The following is a 21,737-nucleotide window of genomic DNA, read 5'->3' as shown; positions in this document are numbered from 1 at the left end:
AACAAAGCTAGTCATAAAATCCTGAGATTCTGCCACACCTGCTCCACAGACATTTCAGTAATGTTCTTTTACTGTAAATTTAATGGAACTTATGTGGAGGAATGAACAGACCCCCCAGTGAGAACATTTGTGGTTCAGTGCTTAACATATACGACTTGTGTATTAGAGCTAAAGTAAATTTAACTGTATCACTGATGTTTCCTCACACACACAGACTACTGATAACAGAACTGAAATCCTACACATATTCTCTTTCAAAGCAAAGATGCAGAGTTGTTAATGACTTACAACAGTCATGCAATAAGTAAACCCAAACAACAAACGCTAGAAGAAGAATTTCTAAGTGAAAAAGCCATCAGCACCACTGTTGTTTTCACCCTGTGAAGAGATAACAGATTGACTCCAGTTTATATAGAATTACTTGTAGATTCCATCTGAAAGACCAACCTTGAATTCTCTGAAAATCTGAATTATTCCTGATTGAGGCAGTTACAGAAGAAAAGACATATTTCAGTGGTAATGTACAAACAGCGAAATGACAGGGAAGTTTTCTTCAATAAGTGCATACAAAACATTGCCAGAGTTCATACAGATTGTTTTATTAAAGAACAATTCAGTGGCATGCAAAAACATGGCATAGTTGGCTTCATTAGTCAGACCACTGAGCTAAGATTCTTCTTCTGCCTACACTGGATGAAGTGATAATTTGGTAAGAAGTTTTAGAAATAGAAAAAAGCACGCTAGCTAGAAGCTAATGAACTTAAAACACAGCTGGACTTAAAAAAAAATGCACAACTTTACAGACAGGATGCATTCAACTGTACCACTAACTTGCAAATACCCATATTCTGTGTAGGGTTTTTTTCTGCGTTTTGTAGTGAAGTTTGAGAGTAAAAACTTAAAAATACAAAATTCCTTGAAATCAGAAACAGTAAGATATTTTTTTTTTGCAACCACAGCAGGAACTGTCAGAGTTTTTGCTTACTTTGGGCAAGGGTCTGTACTTGTAAAAAGCTTTCTTAAAAAAACTCACGCGTCTGCTAAACATAAGAGAACAGCGCTATTACTCATAACCTTTAAAGAAATATTTTTTAACACAATATATTAAGCAAATTATTTTTTAAATTCAGAATTCTGTCCATAGCATCAGAATGGCACATGTATAAATATTACAATTTAATACACTATCAAATTAACAATATATTAGAATAGTTTACACAAACTAACCCTTTCATTTATGATAACTAATTCAGTTTGACAAAGCAACCTACATTATTAACCCACATATATTAGTACATATGTCTCATGGAGACAAGTTCATGTATAGATGAGCTGACTATACACTAAGTTACAGTAACTTAGTGACTTCAGGTACACTGTTATAGAGCACTCATAGCCTCTAGAGGCATACACTAGCTAGCACAGCGTGGCATAAGCACACTAGAAAGCAAGCCATGGATGCTCCCAACCTCTCTCAAAACTGAATCCTGGTAGATTCAGCAGCAGCAGTTTGAGACATTACCACTCAGCTGCCAGTACTGAACTGTCTATGTTCACAATCCACAATGCCATCTTCAAAGTAACAACCATTGGGATTTTATGAATCTATTTGCACTTGACTGCCTGAGTTATCTGAAGATAGAGCAGCCATGGCAGAAGGGTTGTAGGTAGGACAGGTAGAAAACTTATCTTAAACCACTGCAGATGTATTCAGTAAGAGCTTCTTTGACTAAAGCTTGTTGTGGCCTACAATGAACTCTATGCTATGAGATGCTCTAAAAATCCAGTGACAGAAGCAAATCACAAAATTACTTTGTTGATGAAGTTCAACAGCAGGCCATTAAAGATGGCTATTCTAGTTTGAATGTTTTTTTTTTCCCCAACTTTCACAGATACCAACTCAGAACATAAGGCAGCAATCACTCTAAAGCACAGTACATAAGCACCTAAACAACCTTACTTATAAACGACACATTAAGGTGTGCTTTTATTACCCAATGATTTTATTCAAGTAGACAAAGAATAATTAAAGTGTTTATGACAAGACATGCTCATTTTACTTGCTCCCCCCTTTTAACTTTTCCTAGCTCAAGTTTAGCAAACATTCAATCAAATAATCAGCAAGCCACCAAGTTAAGAAAACAATCAATCAAGCAGATCATCAAATACCTATGGAACAATCTGCAAGATGCTGAAGTTCTATTGCAAATGATTCCCGGTATCTCTAGACACAGAAAGTGACAAACCCAGCTTCGTCAGCTATAGGTATGCAACTGCTCCTTTGCAGGAGTAGATGTGCTACGGGAAAGAGCAAGCACACAGCATACTAGTGACAAGGAAATCACTGTGATTAAGATTCATAACTTCCACTACAAAAAAAGGTAACAGGAAGATTTGCACCTGTCTTCACATCCCGTTAGAGCCAATGCAATACTCCTTGAAGGCTTGTAGTACCAGGGCCTTCTGGATGTCCTCTCTATTCAAATGTATTCTCAGCTGTTGTGAAACAAGTTAGAAAGGTCCACAAGGAGATGCTCCTTATCTCTTAAAGCTTTGAAACCTGCTCCACTACTCTTCAACCCCCTTCCCTTGCTTGTCAGCATTTGCAGCATTTGCATGCAGTTTTCTTTTCAAGAGAAAAGAAAACATGTATGAAATCTTAGAAAGACAATTAAATATTCTCAAAATAAGTCTCATGTGTAGAGGCAGAGCCCCTCCCGCTCCCTGCCCTTTATTCCAGACTTCTGCCAAATACGTTTCTAAACAGCAAAGCGAAGGTCCAGTTCAAAGTTTACTATTCATCACTTTTGGCTACTTAGTTCTCATGAAAACAGACAAACTATAAGAGCCATTAGACACTTGATCTCTTTGCATGTGTATAACCACCTGTCCACTTTTTGAGCTCTCTTGAAAGTTTTTTTTTCCAGTGATGAAAGCTCTACTTTCCCCAAAAGCAGATGAAACTTGGCATTACTTGGAAGTAAATATGCAACAGATAACTTTTTGTGGTATTTGGAACCATAGTTTCATTGTCAGGTTTGCAAAAGTTTAAAACTTCAGTTAGGATGTAAGGTGATGCCTACTAAATTCATGACTTAAGAGAGCTCTGTAGTGAAGCACATCAATTTCAGCCATTTCATTTAAACGTAGATTTTTAAACAGAGATAAATTGCCTATGCTAACTGTGAAAGTGTCAGCACTAACTGTAATTTTGCAACTATGTTCACTTCCCTCAAACTACAGAGAGTCAGTTTTTTAATCCTTGCTCTAGATTATAGTACTAATCTACAATAATTTAGGAATAAGTTACCAAGATAATTACATTAGGAAACTACAGATTAAGCTTAGTTGCACTACACAAAGCCATAATAAAGCAGAAGATATTAAAAACAGTGAAGTAGTAGCTGCACCATCAACATACCTTTGTACTTGTTCACATGATTAACAGTGAAAATAAACAACCATTTTAAAAAGTAACACCTGGGGAACCTCAGCACTTTCCTCCTCTAAGTTTAGATGTTAACATGACAAAAGAAATCAAATGCAATCTACTACTTGCTCAGTTGGCTGACTTAGCAAAGGGCTAGAAACCATGAAGTGAAACTGAGTGAATCCTGGAATTCTATTACATGCAGCACCTAGGAAAGAAAGAAGAAAAAAAGTATAATATGCTACATTTAGAATTAGTGTCTTTGTCATTGTACTTTATCATCTAAAGACCCAGGTACTAATTCTACTACAATGGTGTAATTATTCTTTTACAATCTGTTTAACCCAAGACATCTTGAAAGTATTTAATTTTTAAGTAAAAATACAGTGCTACTGACTGCTATACTGCAATTAATGCCCTTATAATACAATTCAAAACAGAAACATAAGTTAGGAAAATCTCTCTCTCTCTTTCAATCCTGATTAACTTAATGAGTTCCTCCAACACTAATCTCTTAAACACAGAACTATGGGAAATAAGGATCAAAAGAACAGCAATAAGCAGTCTAACTAAGTAAGCCATGTTGATTAGCAAATTGCATTTCCTACTGATCTAAGAGTTCACTAATGAGATGCCTGGCACAATGACTGATCTTGGATTGCTTTGAAGCTATGCTTAACATTCACATTCTCCCTGCCTTATGCCATATCTAGGGGAGGCATAAGCATTCTTTTTTAAAACCTTCGAATTAATCATACACAGTCCAGGAAAACACATGAAGGTTGTAAATATTTTTGATTTTTCCTCAGACTTGCATAAATTTTATGAAAGCCTAAGACATCAAAATGCAGAGGAAAAATTAAAATATCTCAAGTCCACAATAGGACACAGTTGCCCTGCTAACCAGCATTTGGCATTATGAATGGCCAGTATTGTTGCAGTGTTCAAAGACTTCTGCTTTAAGATCCACCCATGGTTTTGTACTTCTGTGACCTAATTAGGGTCAACAAGCTTTGTCTGTTAAGCAAAATACATACCATAACTTCCAGTTGTATTGGCACATATAATAGCGCCAAAGAACTTTGGAGCATACTTGTGGATTCTGGAAATAACTTTCTGACAGGCTACAGTTGGATCTGTTCCCATCCTCATATACTCCACAGCTTGATAACTAAAAAAAAAAAAACCAAGCCCACACCCAGACAGTTAGCCATACTCAGGTTATACATTCTAAAATACCATTGACAGACCTTGATTTCTTGGAATAATGGAAACACATAATAAATAATCTTTAGCCAAACTTCATATTGGCAATTATTACTCAAGTTCTACACGAAAAATAATTAGAAACAGGACTAAAATGGACTGCAAGATGTCATCTATGCCATCTATCATTCTAAGGCAGAACCAAGCCTGGGATAACTGATCATTTGCAGTAGAAGAGGCTAAGCAACAGATCAGTTAAAGAACTGCAAAGAAGCAGCTAAAGAGCTAGTGGCTTTTATTTTTCATTGCATGATTAAGTTCAACATTAAAAGTTATTACTAGCTTTCAAAAAGGCCAATGTCAAGATAATTTTTTGATGAAAATTGACCTTATTACACTACTGATAAGTTATTGAATTCAGTAAGCATTAAAAAAAAACTTTCAGAAAAAACCTTAAGTTTCTGAAAACCTCAAAATTGACACATTTTCTTTATTTCATGAATATGAAGGTACATTGTTTTGATCAAGACTTTGAGCCACTTTCAAATTTTTTGCAAGCCAATTAAAAAAAAATTCTCACGGTAAATGAAAGAATAATGAAAATCAAGTTCCTTTGTATCTACAGTATCATTAGACAAATGACTATATGGGCATTGCTTCAGATGAATCAGTTGCATCTCCAAAATGTCCTCAAAGGCAAAAAACCTACTTTCGTCGTTGTTTTCTTTCAGAACCTGAAGATTAAAAGATAACGCATAATATAACTTACAAGCAAACACCACTAGATTTTATTTTGAAAGATGCATGTACCAAGACCAACTCGTTACACTAAGACTCATCTACAGATAGCATTAACTATAGGTGTTATCAAAGTACCACAGAAGAGAACTTTCCTTGCATTTTGAGAGTCTCTATTATCTTTGATTTATTCTAACAATCAAATAGGTTCAAGTTATCTAAAGAGAACTATCTGAACATAAAGCTATATTTCACAGGGGTCTCTTCACTAATCAAAAACTCAGTAAGATGTTATTATCTTAAAGGCGACAGACAAAAAATATTAGCAATTTTGCCTGTTACTTGACACTTCCTTCACTTTTGGCAGGTCAATTCTATTCTTTGTTTTCATGTGGGAATATCTAGATAATATGGAATTAGGAAAGATCTGTATCTACAAGGAACCTGTGATTAACCAGTCTGAATTGTTTTCGAAAACCCATTGGTGCCAACACAAAATGTTTTAAGCATTACAGCCAAATCCTTCAGGCTGCTAAACTGTAATGTAAGCTTTTATTGATTAACCTCATAGTGGAGCTCAATTCTACTACTTTTGGTATCTGATACCTCAGGGTAATTCATGAAGCTGTCAATTGCCTTTTATTTCAAGACTGGCTTGGAACAGCTTGAAACTCATTGAGGACATTTGTAAATATGCAACAGCTAGTAGGCATTCATAACTGCCAGAGTTTCAGAAAAAGCATCTGAGTAATATGAAGGCTACTGCTATATATTCCTTCAAGCATCAGTGCCCATTATGTTCAGCACGGACTTCCATAACTCATTCCTGCTGAGACTGACCCACAAGCATGACTGTCAAGACTCAGTGATGAAAACAGCCATATTTTACGCAGGTTATGCAACCACGACAACAGCACTAAAACATCTCCTCCAGTTTCAAATTAGATGCAATTACATAGGATTACTACACTGACACCTCCCCACCCTCCCGAGTAATCTGAGACTCACCCCTCATCCTTTCTACAATTTATATCACTTATTTCCCACACAACAAAACATTTTGGAGGAGAAAGCTAATCAGTTCTGTTGAAAAACATGCAGGTTGGGAATATACTCATTACCTGCTGCCTGTTTGCTCACAGCTTGGCAGTATTAAGGGATCTGTCATCAAGATATTTAAAAAGTCACTTCTTTTAAGACAGATCATAAGGATGACTTGATTCTGCTACTGTTCTTTCCCCTGCCATTCCTTCCTTTACTCCCACTTCAGCAGCCAGTAAGTCAGACTGTCTTTTTAATCAATTACTTCATTTGCTGAGTTCACATTTTGCTAGCGGAAGCTAGCAAAGTCTGCCCTAAGGACAAACCTGGGTAAGAAGCGCATCATGACGTCACCATCCCCAGTAGCTGCAGCTCCTCCGGCTGTACTGTCCGCATAGGATCCTGCTCCAGCTATCGGAGAATCTCCTACACGGCTGTAGTGAACAATGGAAAAAAACCCAAAAACTGGAAACTATAGAAAACTATAATTTACTAATTCCAATGGGATTGCATTAACGTAATAATACCTGCCTGATATTGGCAAGTTCTTATGACTTAGGCACACTTTTAACTTTGTCAACCTTACTGCCTCCAGCTGGGTTAGTGTTAAACCCACAGGAGAACAGAACAGGTAAAGAGATCACTCCACTGCAGTCAGAAGTCTTGTCTTAAAACTACTGATAAAAGTGATCTGTGATAACCTGGCTGACCTAAGGCTTAATCCAGCTCCAATTCACAACTGTTTGTTTTTATACTGACTATAGTTAGGGCAGTAAGGTTTAGCCAGTGGGCAACAGTAAGCAGCTGGGGATATTAGTATGTTCAATAACTTGTTGCTAAATCCAGTTGTTGTCTGACTTGGTTGACAGACAAGATTCCTAACTGGGCAGAAAAAAATCTCAAAGACAAAATACATGCCTGGGCCTCTGATTCTATGCACATTTCTTTGGAGACTGTGCACCTCTCCAAAATCCTTATTTGTCTCTGGTGCCTTGCCTTACAAGTTGCCTCACTACTGTGCCAGTTGTTTGTCTCTCTGTATGGTGCATTAAGCAAGCTGAAAAACAAGCATTCCCTCGAACAAACACAAATCATCTTGCAACTGAATCAGTTTCTCAGTATTAGGATTTATGGCAGTGCCCAGAAATAAACAAGGCCATTTTGTGATCATCACAGTCTAAAACATATAACCTTTAGATAAACTTAACATAGGAAATGAGGTGGGAAAAAAGCTTTTTTGTAAAACCAGAGATACTAACCCTGGAATTTTGTGGACTGCACCATTAGTAGATGTCCCAGAAGCAACAGTTCCACTCCCACCGATTACAACCATACCTGAAATTTTTAAACAGGGATGAAACATATTCAGAAACACTCCTAACAAACTTATTAAAATGGCACTATGGTTATAAAACAGAACCACAATACCCAGACTATCCAAATTACTGATATCCTGAAACACAGGAAAGTCGTACTCTTAAAGAAAACAAGTTCTTTTTAAAATACATTTGGAAACTTTTTGGAGGTATTACAAGAGCTTAAAAAGGAATCTAGAACAGTGAGTGCCACACTGTTCAGAGTTGTACATTACTGCTGCACAAGCAGCCACTGTCTCCTGATATACACCTATGTTAACCAGTAGAGAACAAGTACCGGGTGTCACCACATCCTGCACCAGTACCATCAGAACAACAAAGTTTGGAAATTATAAATGGTGCTTGAGGGAAATTAAAAAAAAAAGAGTCAGAAGGATGAGTTTAAATTTGGCAGAAGGTGAAATACTGCCTACCAAAGTAACAAGAATTACATTACAGGCAATCAAATGTGTGGATGAGCCTACCCCTTGCTATATTTTGAGCTGACAAGGAAGCCACTGCCTCATATTAGAAAAGCTTAGATTGCCACTTGGAACAGGATTTGCGATCAGCTGCTTCTCCACAGAGCAAGACTTCACCTCTTTAAGAGACAGAAGAAATTGCTGCTGGCATCGAACTCCAGTACAAAGTGAGAGCCAAGAAGCAGAATCCAAAGAGCTGAATGCTCTTGAGGTACTGCTGTACCTCCTTCTCATAGAAAAGTTTCCTGACCAGTAGAAGCTAAAAGCATAGAGGCACCGACTCTATGGCCACCGTTAGCCTCTGCAAAAAGACTGGAAAGGCATCAGTTCCTACCAACTTCCTAAATGCTTTCTGAATGAAGACTCTTCTCAAAATGTTAGTCAATGAGACATTTCATATATAAAACAAGCGGGTGGGAGAACTTGAAAGTACAAGCATAAGCACCATCATTTACTACAAAACAGCTTAGGACTACTTAATGATACACCAATTCCTGAATTGTATTTAGCAGATTCCCCTCTCATCCTGACAATCCACAATTTCTGCGTTTTCTAGCACATACTGAAGACTGTATATCCAGTAAGAAAGCTACCTACCAACTTAAGAATTTGGTAGGCTGCCTGACTTCTGTAGTACATTAATTGGTTATCAGTAGGATGGACTGGAAGCAAAGAAGAAAGATCCACACTTGAAACAGCTTGTTAATTCTTGGTATTGCAAATACTGTCAGGCAAAAAGTTCTAAATTGCTAAACTGAGAAAAATCCAGACTAAACCAAAAAGTGCAAGTTTCAAGACTACAAAGTATAAAGCTTTGAAAGACATGAATCTGTAACTGCTCCAGTTCTTTGTCCGATCTGCTCGTTAATCAGCTTATAGGCTTAGCAATTAACAGTCCTCAATCAGTAAACTGTTAGAAGTTTTTGGGACTACTACTGCTAATCTGCTTTAAGCATAGTAGTTTCTGTAAAATTTTATTGATTTAGTCAGAAGCCAGAATAGAAGAAAAAGGAAAGCAAGCTTTATATTATAAGTTTAAGGACTGTTTGACAAACATTGCTTTTGGTTGGCAACAGGACTGTGTACTCATTTCTTCCATAACCGCAAAGCCTTTTAAGTTGGTCTGACGGCTACAGGGGAGACTTGACCTAAGTTAACCATAATCAAGATAAAAATAATTATTTTTAATCTTGATCGGTTTTCTAAGCATCCATAGCTGCCTAAGCAATTATGCAAAGGTATCTGAGGGAAAAGCAGTAGGGCAGTGAACAAATAGCTAAGGGCAAAAAATGAAGCAAGTGGCTGTGCAGCCAGTGCACCGGGGGGCGGGGGGGGGAACAAAACACCAAATCCTACTTTTAGGCACTCCATCCTTACACATAAGTAACAGAATCTTGAAACCACTATAAATAGGAAATAATGGCTATATGAAATACTTTTCTTTAAACTTAGCATGATTTAACCTGTAAGGGAATGAGAAAAAAAAAATCAGCATCAGAGTTACCAAAAGTTGTTACCAATAGTATCATGATTATGAACACTTCTTTGCGAGAAGGTCTGTTCTTCTTTATATGTTACTTTTTCAGGCCGTTTGTATGGTCCACAGGATTTTGAAGAGTCTGGTACCACATTCTGTAATTATTTTGTGATTTGCATGAATAATATATTATGCTTCATTACACGCAAATTTAAAAATACTACAATCAATACCTATAATCTACTACACAGGTATCAGATGCCCAATACTTAAATTATACGCCTGTACTGAAATCCCACAAGTTGTTTCATTTAAAGAATAAAGACTGACCTCTGGTATTATATGGTAAAAAGTTTTTCCTACTAGAAAGTTATATTGTTCAAAGTAAAGATTCTTCTTTGCTTAATTGACTGGTTAAAAAAAAAGCTCATTCTTCAGCAAAATGAAGAATATTTTCAAGCTAAGAAAACAAGCAGATGAACTGAGCTTGTTTTACTAACGTCAAGATATTACTGTTAAGTCAGTATCAGTCAAGATATTTTCACAACTGAAAAACAAAATATGTATTGAATTAAAATGGTTCAGCAATGCAGCATTTCACATCCAAGAAACAATGAAGACTGTGTACAAACATGTAGAAATCTGTAACACCAATCTCAAAACAAAAAAACCAAAACAACAAACCAACCTCACCACAACAGGTAAGTTTAACGGACAGCTGCACTAATCTGATGTGTTCACAGGTCTGCATAAAGCCTCTCCAACTATTTAAGGATCTTAATTGCTACTGTAAGATTTTCTTTCAGAAATTTGATACATGCATCAAAAAATACATGCACTGATTTGTTAAGTTTGAGAAGTCTTGTCCAAATTTAGAGCTAAAAAAAAATTAATTCCCACACCAAAACACTACTGCAGCAAAGTCAAAACCAGCAGGATCTAAGAAATAAGAGCTAGACGCATACTCTTCCCGAGTCTACCAAATGCTTGGTAATTGCAAGTTTGTTCTGTTTAATAAGCAAAACTTTATTTTTCTTCACATGTAAAGCCCAACTTCAATATAAGCTGAAAGGAAGAGGCAATGCTGCATTACTGACTTTCTAAACCCTCCCTTCACCACCACCACTGTACTGTACCTTCCAGTAGTTTGGCTGACAGCTTTGATTAAGCCACTCTGAATACACCGAAAGAGATTTTTGGGTAGTTAAATCTTCATATGGAAACCCCATTCTTACAGCAAACAGGGAGGCTTGAAAAACAACAACAAAACCAAAAACATTAACTTATTCACATTTTTATGTATTTTATGATAATGCAGTCATGTAATGTTATCTAGAAATCAAGAAATTCTACATTCTCTATCGAGATGAGACATGTGTCTTCAGGGAGCAGTATCAACCATTATAGCGATGTAAAAGTGCAGTAACAAACTCTTCCTTTATTGGCAGTATCAAATTTCCTCAATTCACTATAACTATGTTAACACATATAAGTTTTACCATTGGAAGAGAAACAAATTCAACTCTCTTATCAACTGGATGCAAGAGCGGCCTGGGCTATGTGTGTCACAGAAATATTTAAATAAATGATACACATAACAGTATAACAGTATATTTTCCTTAAAAAGCTAGTCTTTTGTGAAACGTAAGTGACATAGCGGCACAGCATTTGCCACTAAAACACTGATACTTGCAGAAATCAATCCACCAGCTTACATCATATTACACTTCTTTCTTGCAGCTTTAAAATTGACTGCTTCCTTGTTTTGAAAATTAATACAGTATGTGTCAAGGGAGCAAAAGAAATACCAATACAAGCAATGAAAAAATGCTGCACTACTAAGAATGGCTTTTATAGTTAGGGAAACGGAAAAGAGAAAAGATCAACTGTTCTTTCATCTTTTGGTTGTGGATACCTTTGATATTACCTAGTAACAGATATTGTTGCTAGATTCAGATGCTTAAACAATTTGTATTACCAATCCTTGATAATAATGTCACTATAATACAGAGCTGAACAAGCTTCTCCAGTCCAAGAATTAAGAAAAACCTTCAATTACTTCTGGACAGCTTTTCTGTGTTTTTCTTAAAAACTGACACAATTAAAGTCTTTTTGCATTCAGAGCAAAAGAAAACTGACAGGTTCAATTAAACAGATATTTATTTTCCCATTTCTAGAATAAACAGGCAGGTTTGGGGTTTTTTTTGTTTGTTTGGTTGTTTTTTTTTTTAGGTAAAATTGTGCTTGTGCATGTTTGCCAGTCATTCTTTCATGACTTTTGAAGCCTTATTTCTATTCCAGGAAGCAGAATTAGTCATTTTTACTCTCTGAACTTTTTACTTGGGTTATTGGTCTAATTATTGCTAGGACAAAAAAGGAAAAGGTCAGGCACACTGTGATTATGAAACTTTCCTATCTATTGGAGACAAACCTGAAAATTTCTTGGCAGATAACCAAAATTATTCTTTTTTTCCTCACTTGTAACCATTCTGCACCAAATGTCCTCACTAGACTCAGTTCTACATTGGTATACATGGCTTTTATTGCCAGTTTTCTATGACCTTTCCTAAAGAAATCAGGCCATGAATGGAGAAAGCAGCTCTTTTAACACTGCAAGAACTGATCAGCGTGGTTATCTGTCTCTGCTCAACAAAAGCTACACCAACTCATTTTTACGTACACCACTGTCGTTATAAACCTTAGCTGTAAAAACACACCAGCTTTGGTTATATTCTGGCTTACATCTACAACAACAAGAGTAAAAGATGGCATCGGGTTTGACTTGCATGAGTTCTTTTGTTCAAGGTAGATTTTATCACCACCACACTGCCATCCTCTTCACTGAGTATGGCACAAGCTTTCATCACAGCTTGCAATTAGCTAAAAACTGTTCACGTGTAAGTCACAGGTTCAGCTTTCTCATGCAATATGATACAATGATTTCTTCACTTCCCCAATGTGAATCATTCTCAAAGCCTCTTTTTGCATGTTTTCTTAGGGGAAAAATAATGTAATTTATTAAATTTTCATTTACTGGGTGAAAATGATGCAACAATATGACTTCAGACTTTAGAGGTTATCAAATTTGAATGATTTTTTTCACTGGATAATTATTTCAGTGTTCACAGCCTCTGACTCGACTTTTCATTTCCAGACCTAGAACCTGCTGACTCACACTATCAGACATTTTTATTTTTTATTTACTAGTTTTGTCTGGATTTTTTTTTTCCCCACACTGAAAACACTGAAAAGGAAATAATTTCAAAAAGAGATAATAAAGGCACAGGTACAGACATTCTTGAAAGTTAAAAGACTAGCAATTCTTTTAATTATATCAATAATCAGAGGCACGGCTATTTTAAACAACATGTGCTGAAGGGACAACACAGCAGGGCATAAACAATCTAGAAGGTTTCTGGAAGCCATTGATGACAAATTCCTGACACAAGTGGCAGAAGTGCCAATGAGGACAGCTGCTCTGCTGGACCTCATACTTACAAACAAGGGCGGGCTTGCTGTGGATGTGAAGGTCGAAGGCAGCCTTCGCTGCACCAACCACGATATGGTGGAATTCAGGATCCTGAGAGAAGGGAGCAGGGCAAAAAGCAAGATCACAAGCCTGGACTTCAGGAGAAAAGAATTTCGCCTCTGCAGGGATCTGCTTGAAAAAGTCCCATTGGACATGGCCGTGGAGGGAAGAAGGGTCTGAGAAAGCCAGCTGATATTCAAGGATCACCTCCTCTAAGATCAACAGCCAGTCTATTCCAACAAGCAGGAAGTCAGGTAAAAATGCCAGGAGGCTTGCACGGATGAACAAGGAGCTCCTGGTAAACTCAAAGATAAAAAGCAAGTATATGAAAGGTGGAAGCAGGAACAGGTAGTCTGGGAGGAATACAGAGACACTGTCTCAGCATGTACATGCGAGGTTAGGAAAGCCAAAGCCCTCCCAAAGTTGAATCTGGCGAGGGATGTCAAAGGCAACAAGAAGGGCTTGTATAAGTACCTAAACAGCAAAAGGAAGACGGGAAAACATAGGCATGCTGTGGACTGGGGAAGGGGCCCTGGTGACACAAGGCATGGAAAAGGCTGAGGTACTGAATGCCCTATTCACCTCATTCTTTACTAGCAAGACCAACCTTCAGAAATCCAAGGCTCTGGAGATCAGGGGGAAAGTCTAGAGCAAAAAAGACTTACCCTTGGTGGAAGAAGATCAGGTCAGGGAATACTTCAGCAACTTGGACATGCACAAATGCATGGGCTGTGATGCGATGTAACAAGTAGTGAGAGACCTAGCTGATGTTGTTGCAAGACAACTCTCATTTATCTTCAAACTATCACAGTGACTGGGAGAAGTGCTCAAAGACCAGATAAAAGCAATTGCCACCACTGTCTTCAAAAAGGGCAAGAAGTAGGAACCAGGGAACTACAGACCAGTCAGCCTCATGTCAATCACCAAAAAGATGATGGAACAAGTAATCCTGGAAACCATTTCCAAGCACATGAACAACAAGAAGGTGATTGGGAGTAGTCAGCATGGCTTCACAAAAGGAAGTCATGCTTTATCAGCCTGCTAACCATCTGTGATGAAACAACTGGCTTGGGAGATGAGGGGAGAGCAGTGGATATTGTCTACCCTGACTTTCATAAGGCTTCTGACATTGTCTTCCATAAGATGCTCATAGAGAAGTTGCTGAATTATTGGCTGGATGAGCACTGATGTGGACTGGAAACTGCCTGAAGGGCCGAGCTCAGAGGGTGGTGATCAGTGGTATCAAGTCCAGTTGGAGCCAGTAACTAGCAGCGTACCACTGGAGTCAATACGCGGTCCAATACTGTCCAATATCTTCATTAACGATCTGGATGAGGTATGTACCATCAGCAAATTTTGCAGATGATACAAAACTGGGAAGAGTGGCTGAAGTACTGGGGGGGTTATGCTGGCATCCAGAGTGATCTCGACAGGCTGGAGAAACGGGCTGACAGGAACCTCATGCAGTTCAACAAACAGAAGTGCAAAGTCCTGCACCTGGGGAGGAACAACCCCATGCAGCAGTACATGCTGGGGCTACCCAGTGGTAAAGCAGCTTGGCAGGAGAAGACCTGGTTCTGAGGGGCAGCAAGCTGAACATCAGCCAGCAATGTGCCCTTGCAGCAAAGGCAGATAACAGTGCAGGCTGGGCTCCAGCATGAGAAGTGTTGCCAGCAAGTCGAGGAAGATGATCCTTCCCCTCTATTTACCACTGGGGAGGTTATACCTGGAGTACTGTGTTCAGTTCTGAGCTTCCCTGTACAAGAGAGACATGGACATAATGGAGAGAGTCCAGTGAAGGGCCACAAAGATGAGTAGGGGACTGGAGCATCTCTCCCATCAGAAAAGGCTGAGAGAGCTGGGACTGTTCAGCTGGAGAAGAAAAGGCTTGGGGGGATCTCATCACTGTATAAAAATATCTGAAGGGAGGTGTAAAGAAGACAGAGTCAGGCCCTTTTTGGTGGTGCCTAGTGGCAGGACAAGAGGCAATGGACACAAACTGAAACACAGGAGGTTTCCCTCTGAACAGTGGGAAACACTTCTACATTCTGAGGGTGACCGAGTTGCCCAGAGGTTGTGGAGCCTCCTTCCTTAGACATATTCAAAAGCCATCTGGTCATGGTCCTGGGCAACCAGCGCCAGGTGGCCCTACAGGGTGGGCGGGTTGAACAGGGGTAAAGGGGGTTGAATCAGAAGACCTCAAGCCCCTGCCAACCTCAACGATTCTGTAATACATCCTCTTCCTTAAGTTCTCTATGTATCAAAGCTTTTAAAATACCTAAACTTCAATTTTTTTAATCAAAGTAAATAGAACTGTGAAGACTATTCAGGTGTCATGGCACTCTAACAGCTTCCATCAGTGGTTTTAACACTGAAGACGAAAATTTCCTGTTACTTTCACTGAAACTTTACTGCCAGGAACAATGTACTGCTCACACATTTGAGAATGATGAACAGCACAAAGTTAATGCATGCCACAGTTTGCCGCCTCCTCCTCTCTAGTGTCAACCACTCATAGAAATGAAATTTTAGGAGACAGGCATACTTTTCCAGATTATATCACCAAATATATAAAAATAAAAGTGCAGTTTAGTTATTGGGAAAAAAGTAAGGAATAACCTCAGCAATTTTGCATCTTGAATAAAAAAGCCTGCAGAGTTTATATACATTTATATAAAAGGTTTTACTATTCTAGCTAGCTTCTCTGGTGAAAATGTAAATATTTTTATTTAGAAAATAAACTGTCATTTCTCTCACATGCTGATTTGAAGGTTCAAATATATTCTTCTGAAGCTATAGCTTTATTTTCTCTTTATCAATCGTCACCTGGTAAAGCTAACTATAATTTCATTTATCCAAGTTCCTATTTCCACAGAAAATACATTGCTTCACAAGAAATATTATTCTTTCTCAATTTCCCCACTGCTTTGATTCATTCACTAACATTTATCACCATCTCCAATTTTTACTCAGATCTATCTTCAGCTTTCCTGTCTTTCTTTTGCCAATACTGCTAGACAGTTTCTTTTGAGGAAGTTCTCACTGACAGCAAGGACTCAGCGTAACAGCCTTGTCCACATGACTCCATTATGCAGAGTTATCTTCTCAGGCTGGAAAATATATTTTAAATCAGCACTTTAATTCTCCTGTTTCTTCATCTTCTTTATCTTTTCTGCTCATTCTACCAGTCAAAAATTAAAATATTTTGATAACTACCAATGATGGGGAAAGGAGTATTATGAGCACTTCTTCCTTCTCTGTTTAACACCTGACCAATTTCTGTTTCAGCATCACCTGTAAAATCTCTCTTACCAAAGCCACTTGTAACCTAATCATGGCCAACTGCTCAAATTAAATAGAATCTGCAAATCTCTCTCTCTTTTCAGACCTTCTGTCACCTCCCTCTATTGCTCTATTTTACTCGACCAAAAAACTGCTGTTGCACTTACTTCTCTATCATTCTGTACACATTAATTTCTTCAATAATCTTTTATCTTTTCTTATCAATTTCAAAGCACTTGACTCACCCTTAATGCTCCAATGTCAATTTCCACACTTATCTCCACATTTCTTTCTGAGCAGGAACATATATTTTAAAAGTCCTTAACTGTGAGCCAAGTAACCTTCCACTCACTACTCATGTATCTTCCCTACTTGAAACCAGTATTATTCTAACAGCAGCAGCTCATATTTTAAAAGCTCAACTATTCCTCCAGTTTGCTATCGCTCTTTTGTTGTGCCTAGGAGTACAGTCTCTACTGCAGTTTTTCACATTCAAGTTCTCACTCATATTTTTAAACTATGAAATACAGTAATCATGCTCAACATATACTAAAATAGTAAAATGTAACCGTAGTGTCTATAATTCTTTCATTCCTTAGAAAAAGTTACTCCATGGTTTTAAATGAAATGTCTACATCTAACAGCTTCTGTAGTGTCTTGTATAAATAATCTTTGATACCTTTGATATCAGTGATATTAGCAAAGCCTTGGGGTTGCAAGTTAATATTTGCAGTTAAATTGGTGGAAAGACCATAAAATTATATTTTTCTTTTCATGCCCAAATAATCGACTAAAACCTAATTCATACACACGTAATAAGAGAGTAAACACTTCTGAATTATTTGGCTAGATTAATTTGATTGTCAGGGAATCCTCCACCTATATTACCAAGATTAGTCTACGGCAATTTTAACAGGAAGTGTTTTAAGAAGAAGGTATGACTTGGAAACAGTTAAAGGAATAATTACCTGACTCTCCCACTAATAATGTATGCTTAGTGTATTCAATGACCTTTCGCGCTACACCAATTGCGTTTTTTACATGTCTGAGATCCGCAACTGCCCCAACTTCCATGGTGTTGCTGGAAACAAGAAATATTTAAAACTTATTAAAAATACAGGAATAATTGTAAATTTTTTATTAGACAAAAATCTGTTCTCATCTAAATGATAAAGCTTGCTCCTTTAACATATTGCTTGAATTGTTCTATGCCATAGACCGATGGCATAACACTAGCAGGTGAAAAATTTCATACATATATTGTTTCCTTTCACAGGCATGGGGATGTTGCTCAAGTAACAATAACTCCATCCGCAGTAATATTTCCAGTAGAGTAACTATTTTGTTACATAAACTCATAACATGAACCACACACCTGCAACTACTTTTTAATCAGGACAGCTTTAAATGGTAAATGAAGTATAGAAGACAATTGCTCCAGAAGTGAAGTATTTATGGAATGAATGTAAAGGGAAAGCTTACAATACTACTAACTATCTGCTTTGCAACGGCTTATCTAGAGCCAGATTACTGCACTACATGTAAAGATTCAATAACAAACATGCCTAGCTACTCTTCCACCAATTAGGTAAGTATTTTTCCTAGTTCCACAAGTTAACATATAACTTGTCCCACAGTCAGCCCTAAACCAACAAGATCTCTGTAGCAACCCTTACATTAAAGTGTGCTAAAAATTACAGGGATCATTCTTTTCTCCATGTAGTTTTCTTACCCATCCATAATCATTGCATCCAGTGTTGTTTCTCCACTTTCATCTGGGCTTCCGCCGTATCCCACACTCCCATCACATTGGTCAATCTCACACTGACCACAGCCTCTCTCAACCGCATCCAGCTCAGAACCTCCCAACTGTAATACTCTCCAAGCTGTAATCAACAGAAATAATTAGATGTCACCAGTGAACACAGTCTCGACTACTGCTTTTAAAGAATGTTTTAAAGATGGACATGATGCACTACATAAGTGGATGAAAAAAAGTGAACTATAACTTATAGGTGAAATAAAGTCAAAATATAAATATATTCAAAAGAATGTAAAGCAGTACTTTTCTAAGCACTGTTTTTCTTGCATATCTGATTAGTGTTTCTGACTGAGAAATGAAGCTTTTTTTCTGACTGGGAAGGTGTTATTTACTAACAATCATCACAACTTCTATATATTAAACAAACTCCTCCGCCCAGAATCAACCATTACTTTATCACTGTTTCTTTAAAGCCTTTTGCGGGCAGGGAAAGGGGGAAGCAAAATTTTTATCTCAAAAAAACAAAAAAGTTATAACAAGCAGCCCTCAAAAGCTTCATATGAGAATACTAAGTGTCTAGCTGCAGAATAAAAAGATCTAAACTACACAGTAATCTAAAAGATCTAAACCTACATCAGTAACTACATAAGACCAAAAAGAAAGTGGAAATGGTACACAAGAAATCACAGTCTCCACATTCTCGTGTTCAACTCTTAGTCATCTGTTCTTTAGGATCTAGCTCATGGTGCAGTTTCGTAAGACATTACAGATGTGCCAAACGAAATGACTTGAGTAAACTGGGCCTGAAGGCTTTGCACATATGACATTTCACAAGGTTGGACCTCAGGCAAGATTTTCCAGGATGCCTGAGCTTGCTGCCATTGACAGTTACAATCCTGCTTCTTCCTCCTTCTGCTGGCTCTGGTACTCTATCATCTGCCAGACCCAGCACAGGGGAGGCAGCAGAAGCTGGGCTACAGCCCAGCTCTTTCTGACAGAAGTAAACTATTACACTGTCTCAACCATCTCAAGAAGCCTCATCTTCACAAATGTTGCATGCAACTGCATGAAACCGCCTGCACCAACAAAAAGTAAGGCTTAATAGCTAGCATCCAAGTTCACATATGCTTGTCTTTATTATAAACTTCAGTGTGAGGAGTACTGCTGCAATTCCTCTTACCTTTATGGCTGTGAGTAGCCTTAACACAAGCTTTCAAGAGCTGCACAGCAAGGGCCTTGCAGTTTTCATGACTATTTCATTTCTGACCTATACAAGGCTTTATAGGTAACCCATTTCACTAGCAAAGCTTCCCTAATAAGGAGTTATTTACAACCCTACGCTAAAATAGCCTATGAATCTTTTAAAATCAGTATTCACAACTAATTTATGTTGCCATAGGAAAACCTGCTTTGACCATCAATAGGACGTCAGAAAACAACACAGAGCTCTAAAAACATAATATTCAGAACTATCTAAATTTTGGGGGCAAGAATGAATCTCAGAAGGGCACTATTAAAAACAAGTCACCACTGTGAACAGCCACAAGAGTGTAAACCACATTATTGGCAAAAGAATGTTTTTAATCTAGCTTTTCCACAGCTCATAACTGCCCTCTTTTTTTTTTTTTTTTTTTTTAACGCTTTTTGCCCAACCTTGAAAATTAAACCGTTTGCTTGCAGGCTCTGAGGCAACAGCAGGGCTCAGCGACAGCGCACCACCCATGCAAACGCAAGCTCAGGGGCCTGGCCCCTGCCCACATGAAGGCAACCTGGCTCCCCGACGCCCGGCCCGGGGCCGAGCTCCCCGAGAGCCAAGACAGGCCGGCTCCAAGCACGCAGAGGCGCTTCACGCAGCCTCCCTGCCGCTGCCAGGCTCGCTCTGACCCGTGAGGGGAGCCGAGCGGGCAGCAGGGAGCCCGGGCCCGCTGCAGCCAGAGCCCTTTAACGGAAGCTGGGTCACAGGCCGCTCCTTCTTGCCACACATAAGCGCGGTCACGCCTAAGAGACTTATTTTGCTTTTAGGCCAGCACCAACAGCCAGAGGCCCCCGCAGCAGGAGGAGCAGCGAGCGAGGGAGCGATCGGCACCGCCCGCGCCCACCCGGCCCGGCCCCCCACCGGGGCACCTGTCTCTGCGGCTTTCCTAAACGCCCAGGTGTTGATGACTAGAGGCAAGGAGGCGCCTGAGGCGACGCCCGCCAGCTGCAGCACGACGAGCAAGACAAGCGCGACCAGCCGCCAACGCCAGCCCCCGCCACCTCCCGCGGCCGCCGCCATCGCCACCCGGCCCGGCCCCCTCACTCCCGCCGCCAACCAGGCGGCGGCGGCGGCGCATGCGCACGCGGCCCAGCCGCGGCGGAGGGATACCGCGCGGTTGCAGAGGCGAGCGGAGGGCGCTGCTCGGCACTGAAGAGTGAGGCGGTCTGTGTGGATGGACAGCTGCCCAGTCTCTAGACCGCAGGGCGGCCTACTGAGGAACGTTTTTGTGGCAAGGACAAGCCTAAATGCCTCCCAGCAAAGGCCAAGGCCCAACGCAGATTAAAATACAGTTTATATTTATTGTACGTCTGGATGTGTGTTAAAGCCAGCCTCCTTGTGTGGAAGTCACAATCCATCGATGGCATTACCGGTGCTGGAGTGCCAGAGATGAGCTGTGGTGGCGGGGATGGGCTGTGCGTGGGTGCCAGCAGAGACCCTGAGCTGGGCTGGCCCTGCGGTGGCGGGGCTGTGGAGCAGGGGCACACCAAGTAAAACGTGTTCAAAAGCGATCTCCATGTACGCTCATGAGATTCACATGCAGCATCTTTACGTGCCGCCTTGTTAACGTGTAAGTCTTTGTCAAAAGTGTCTTAGTAGCACAGAGACATTTCTACGACGGGTGCATTTTTGGATCTACTTCAGCGAATAGCTTACGGAAGAATTTGTAAAAAGCCTTGCTTTATAGAAATCACAAAACATACAACAAGTAATTTCTTAATTCTGCCCCTGCCATTCAAGCTTTTCATTATAAACCATTAGCAATAGTTTAAAGCCATTTGACACGTTGCCATAGTAGTCTGACTGTTTTCGGGTCCATAGGCTCACCTGCTCTCAGTGTAATGCACCGATTTGTGTTCAGGGCTGATTACACTCAAGCCATTGCTGATCATCAACCAGCTATTATTTCTAAACAATGGGAAAAAAGGTGGCTTCTGCTTCTACCAGAGGAAGTGGATATAAAATATATTCTTTTTTTTTTTCTTTTTTTTTTTTTTTTTCTTTTTCAGCTCATTCTCATTACTCCTTTTCAATGTATGATGGGCCAAACTCAATTACACTTTACCAGCAATGTCGCTGGTCTGGTATTTGTAATAAGAGGAGATAGTTGGACCTCATGTGTGACAAACTCAAGCTTGGAGGCACGCATAAATTTTAAGTGTACCCAAGCTGATTTAAAA

At 39.2% G+C, this 21,737-nt stretch overlaps 1 protein-coding gene across 1 annotated transcript; it reads right to left on the bottom strand.

The window, feature by feature from the left end:
• Nucleotides 1-578: 578 nt before the first annotated feature.
• Nucleotides 579-20,587, bottom strand: AGA (aspartylglucosaminidase). Its single transcript, XM_009474920.2, has 9 exons — nucleotides 20,427-20,587; nucleotides 18,273-18,426; nucleotides 17,509-17,621; nucleotides 10,866-10,978; nucleotides 9,770-9,884; nucleotides 7,675-7,750; nucleotides 6,742-6,849; nucleotides 4,468-4,601; nucleotides 579-3,638 (listed from the first exon to the last, which is right to left on the bottom strand). Exons 1-9 carry the CDS (start codon nucleotides 20,575-20,577, stop codon nucleotides 3,538-3,540), a joined length of 1,065 nt encoding a protein of 354 aa, XP_009473195.2. The 5' UTR covers nucleotides 20,578-20,587; the 3' UTR covers nucleotides 579-3,537.
• Between the last annotated feature and the right edge of the window lie 1,150 nt (nucleotides 20,588-21,737).

This window comes from Nipponia nippon, unplaced genomic scaffold (assembly GCF_047370975.1).
Source record: "Nipponia nippon isolate SJK-2023a ecotype South Korea unplaced genomic scaffold, ASM4737097v1 scaffold_6, whole genome shotgun sequence".
NCBI classification, from domain to species: domain Eukaryota; kingdom Metazoa; phylum Chordata; class Aves; order Pelecaniformes; family Threskiornithidae; genus Nipponia; species Nipponia nippon.
The sequence above is the reverse complement of the archived record's forward strand: the minus strand, read 5'-3'. Positions and strand labels throughout refer to the sequence as shown.

Excerpts from the sequence above, each read along its gene's own strand:
- AGA (XM_009474920.2), bottom strand. The coding sequence starts at position 20,577 with ATGGCGGCGGCCGCGGGAGGTGGCGGGGGCTGGCGTTGGCGGCTGGTC. Across the intron at positions 18,427-20,426 it reads TAGGAAAGCCGCAGAGACAG|CTTGGAGAGTATTACAGTTG; the intron begins GTGCCCCGGTGG and ends TGTTGATTACAG. Across the intron at positions 3,639-4,467 it reads CAATACAACTGGAAGTTATG|GTGCTGCATGTAATAGAATT; the intron begins GTATGTATTTTG and ends TTTCTTTCCTAG.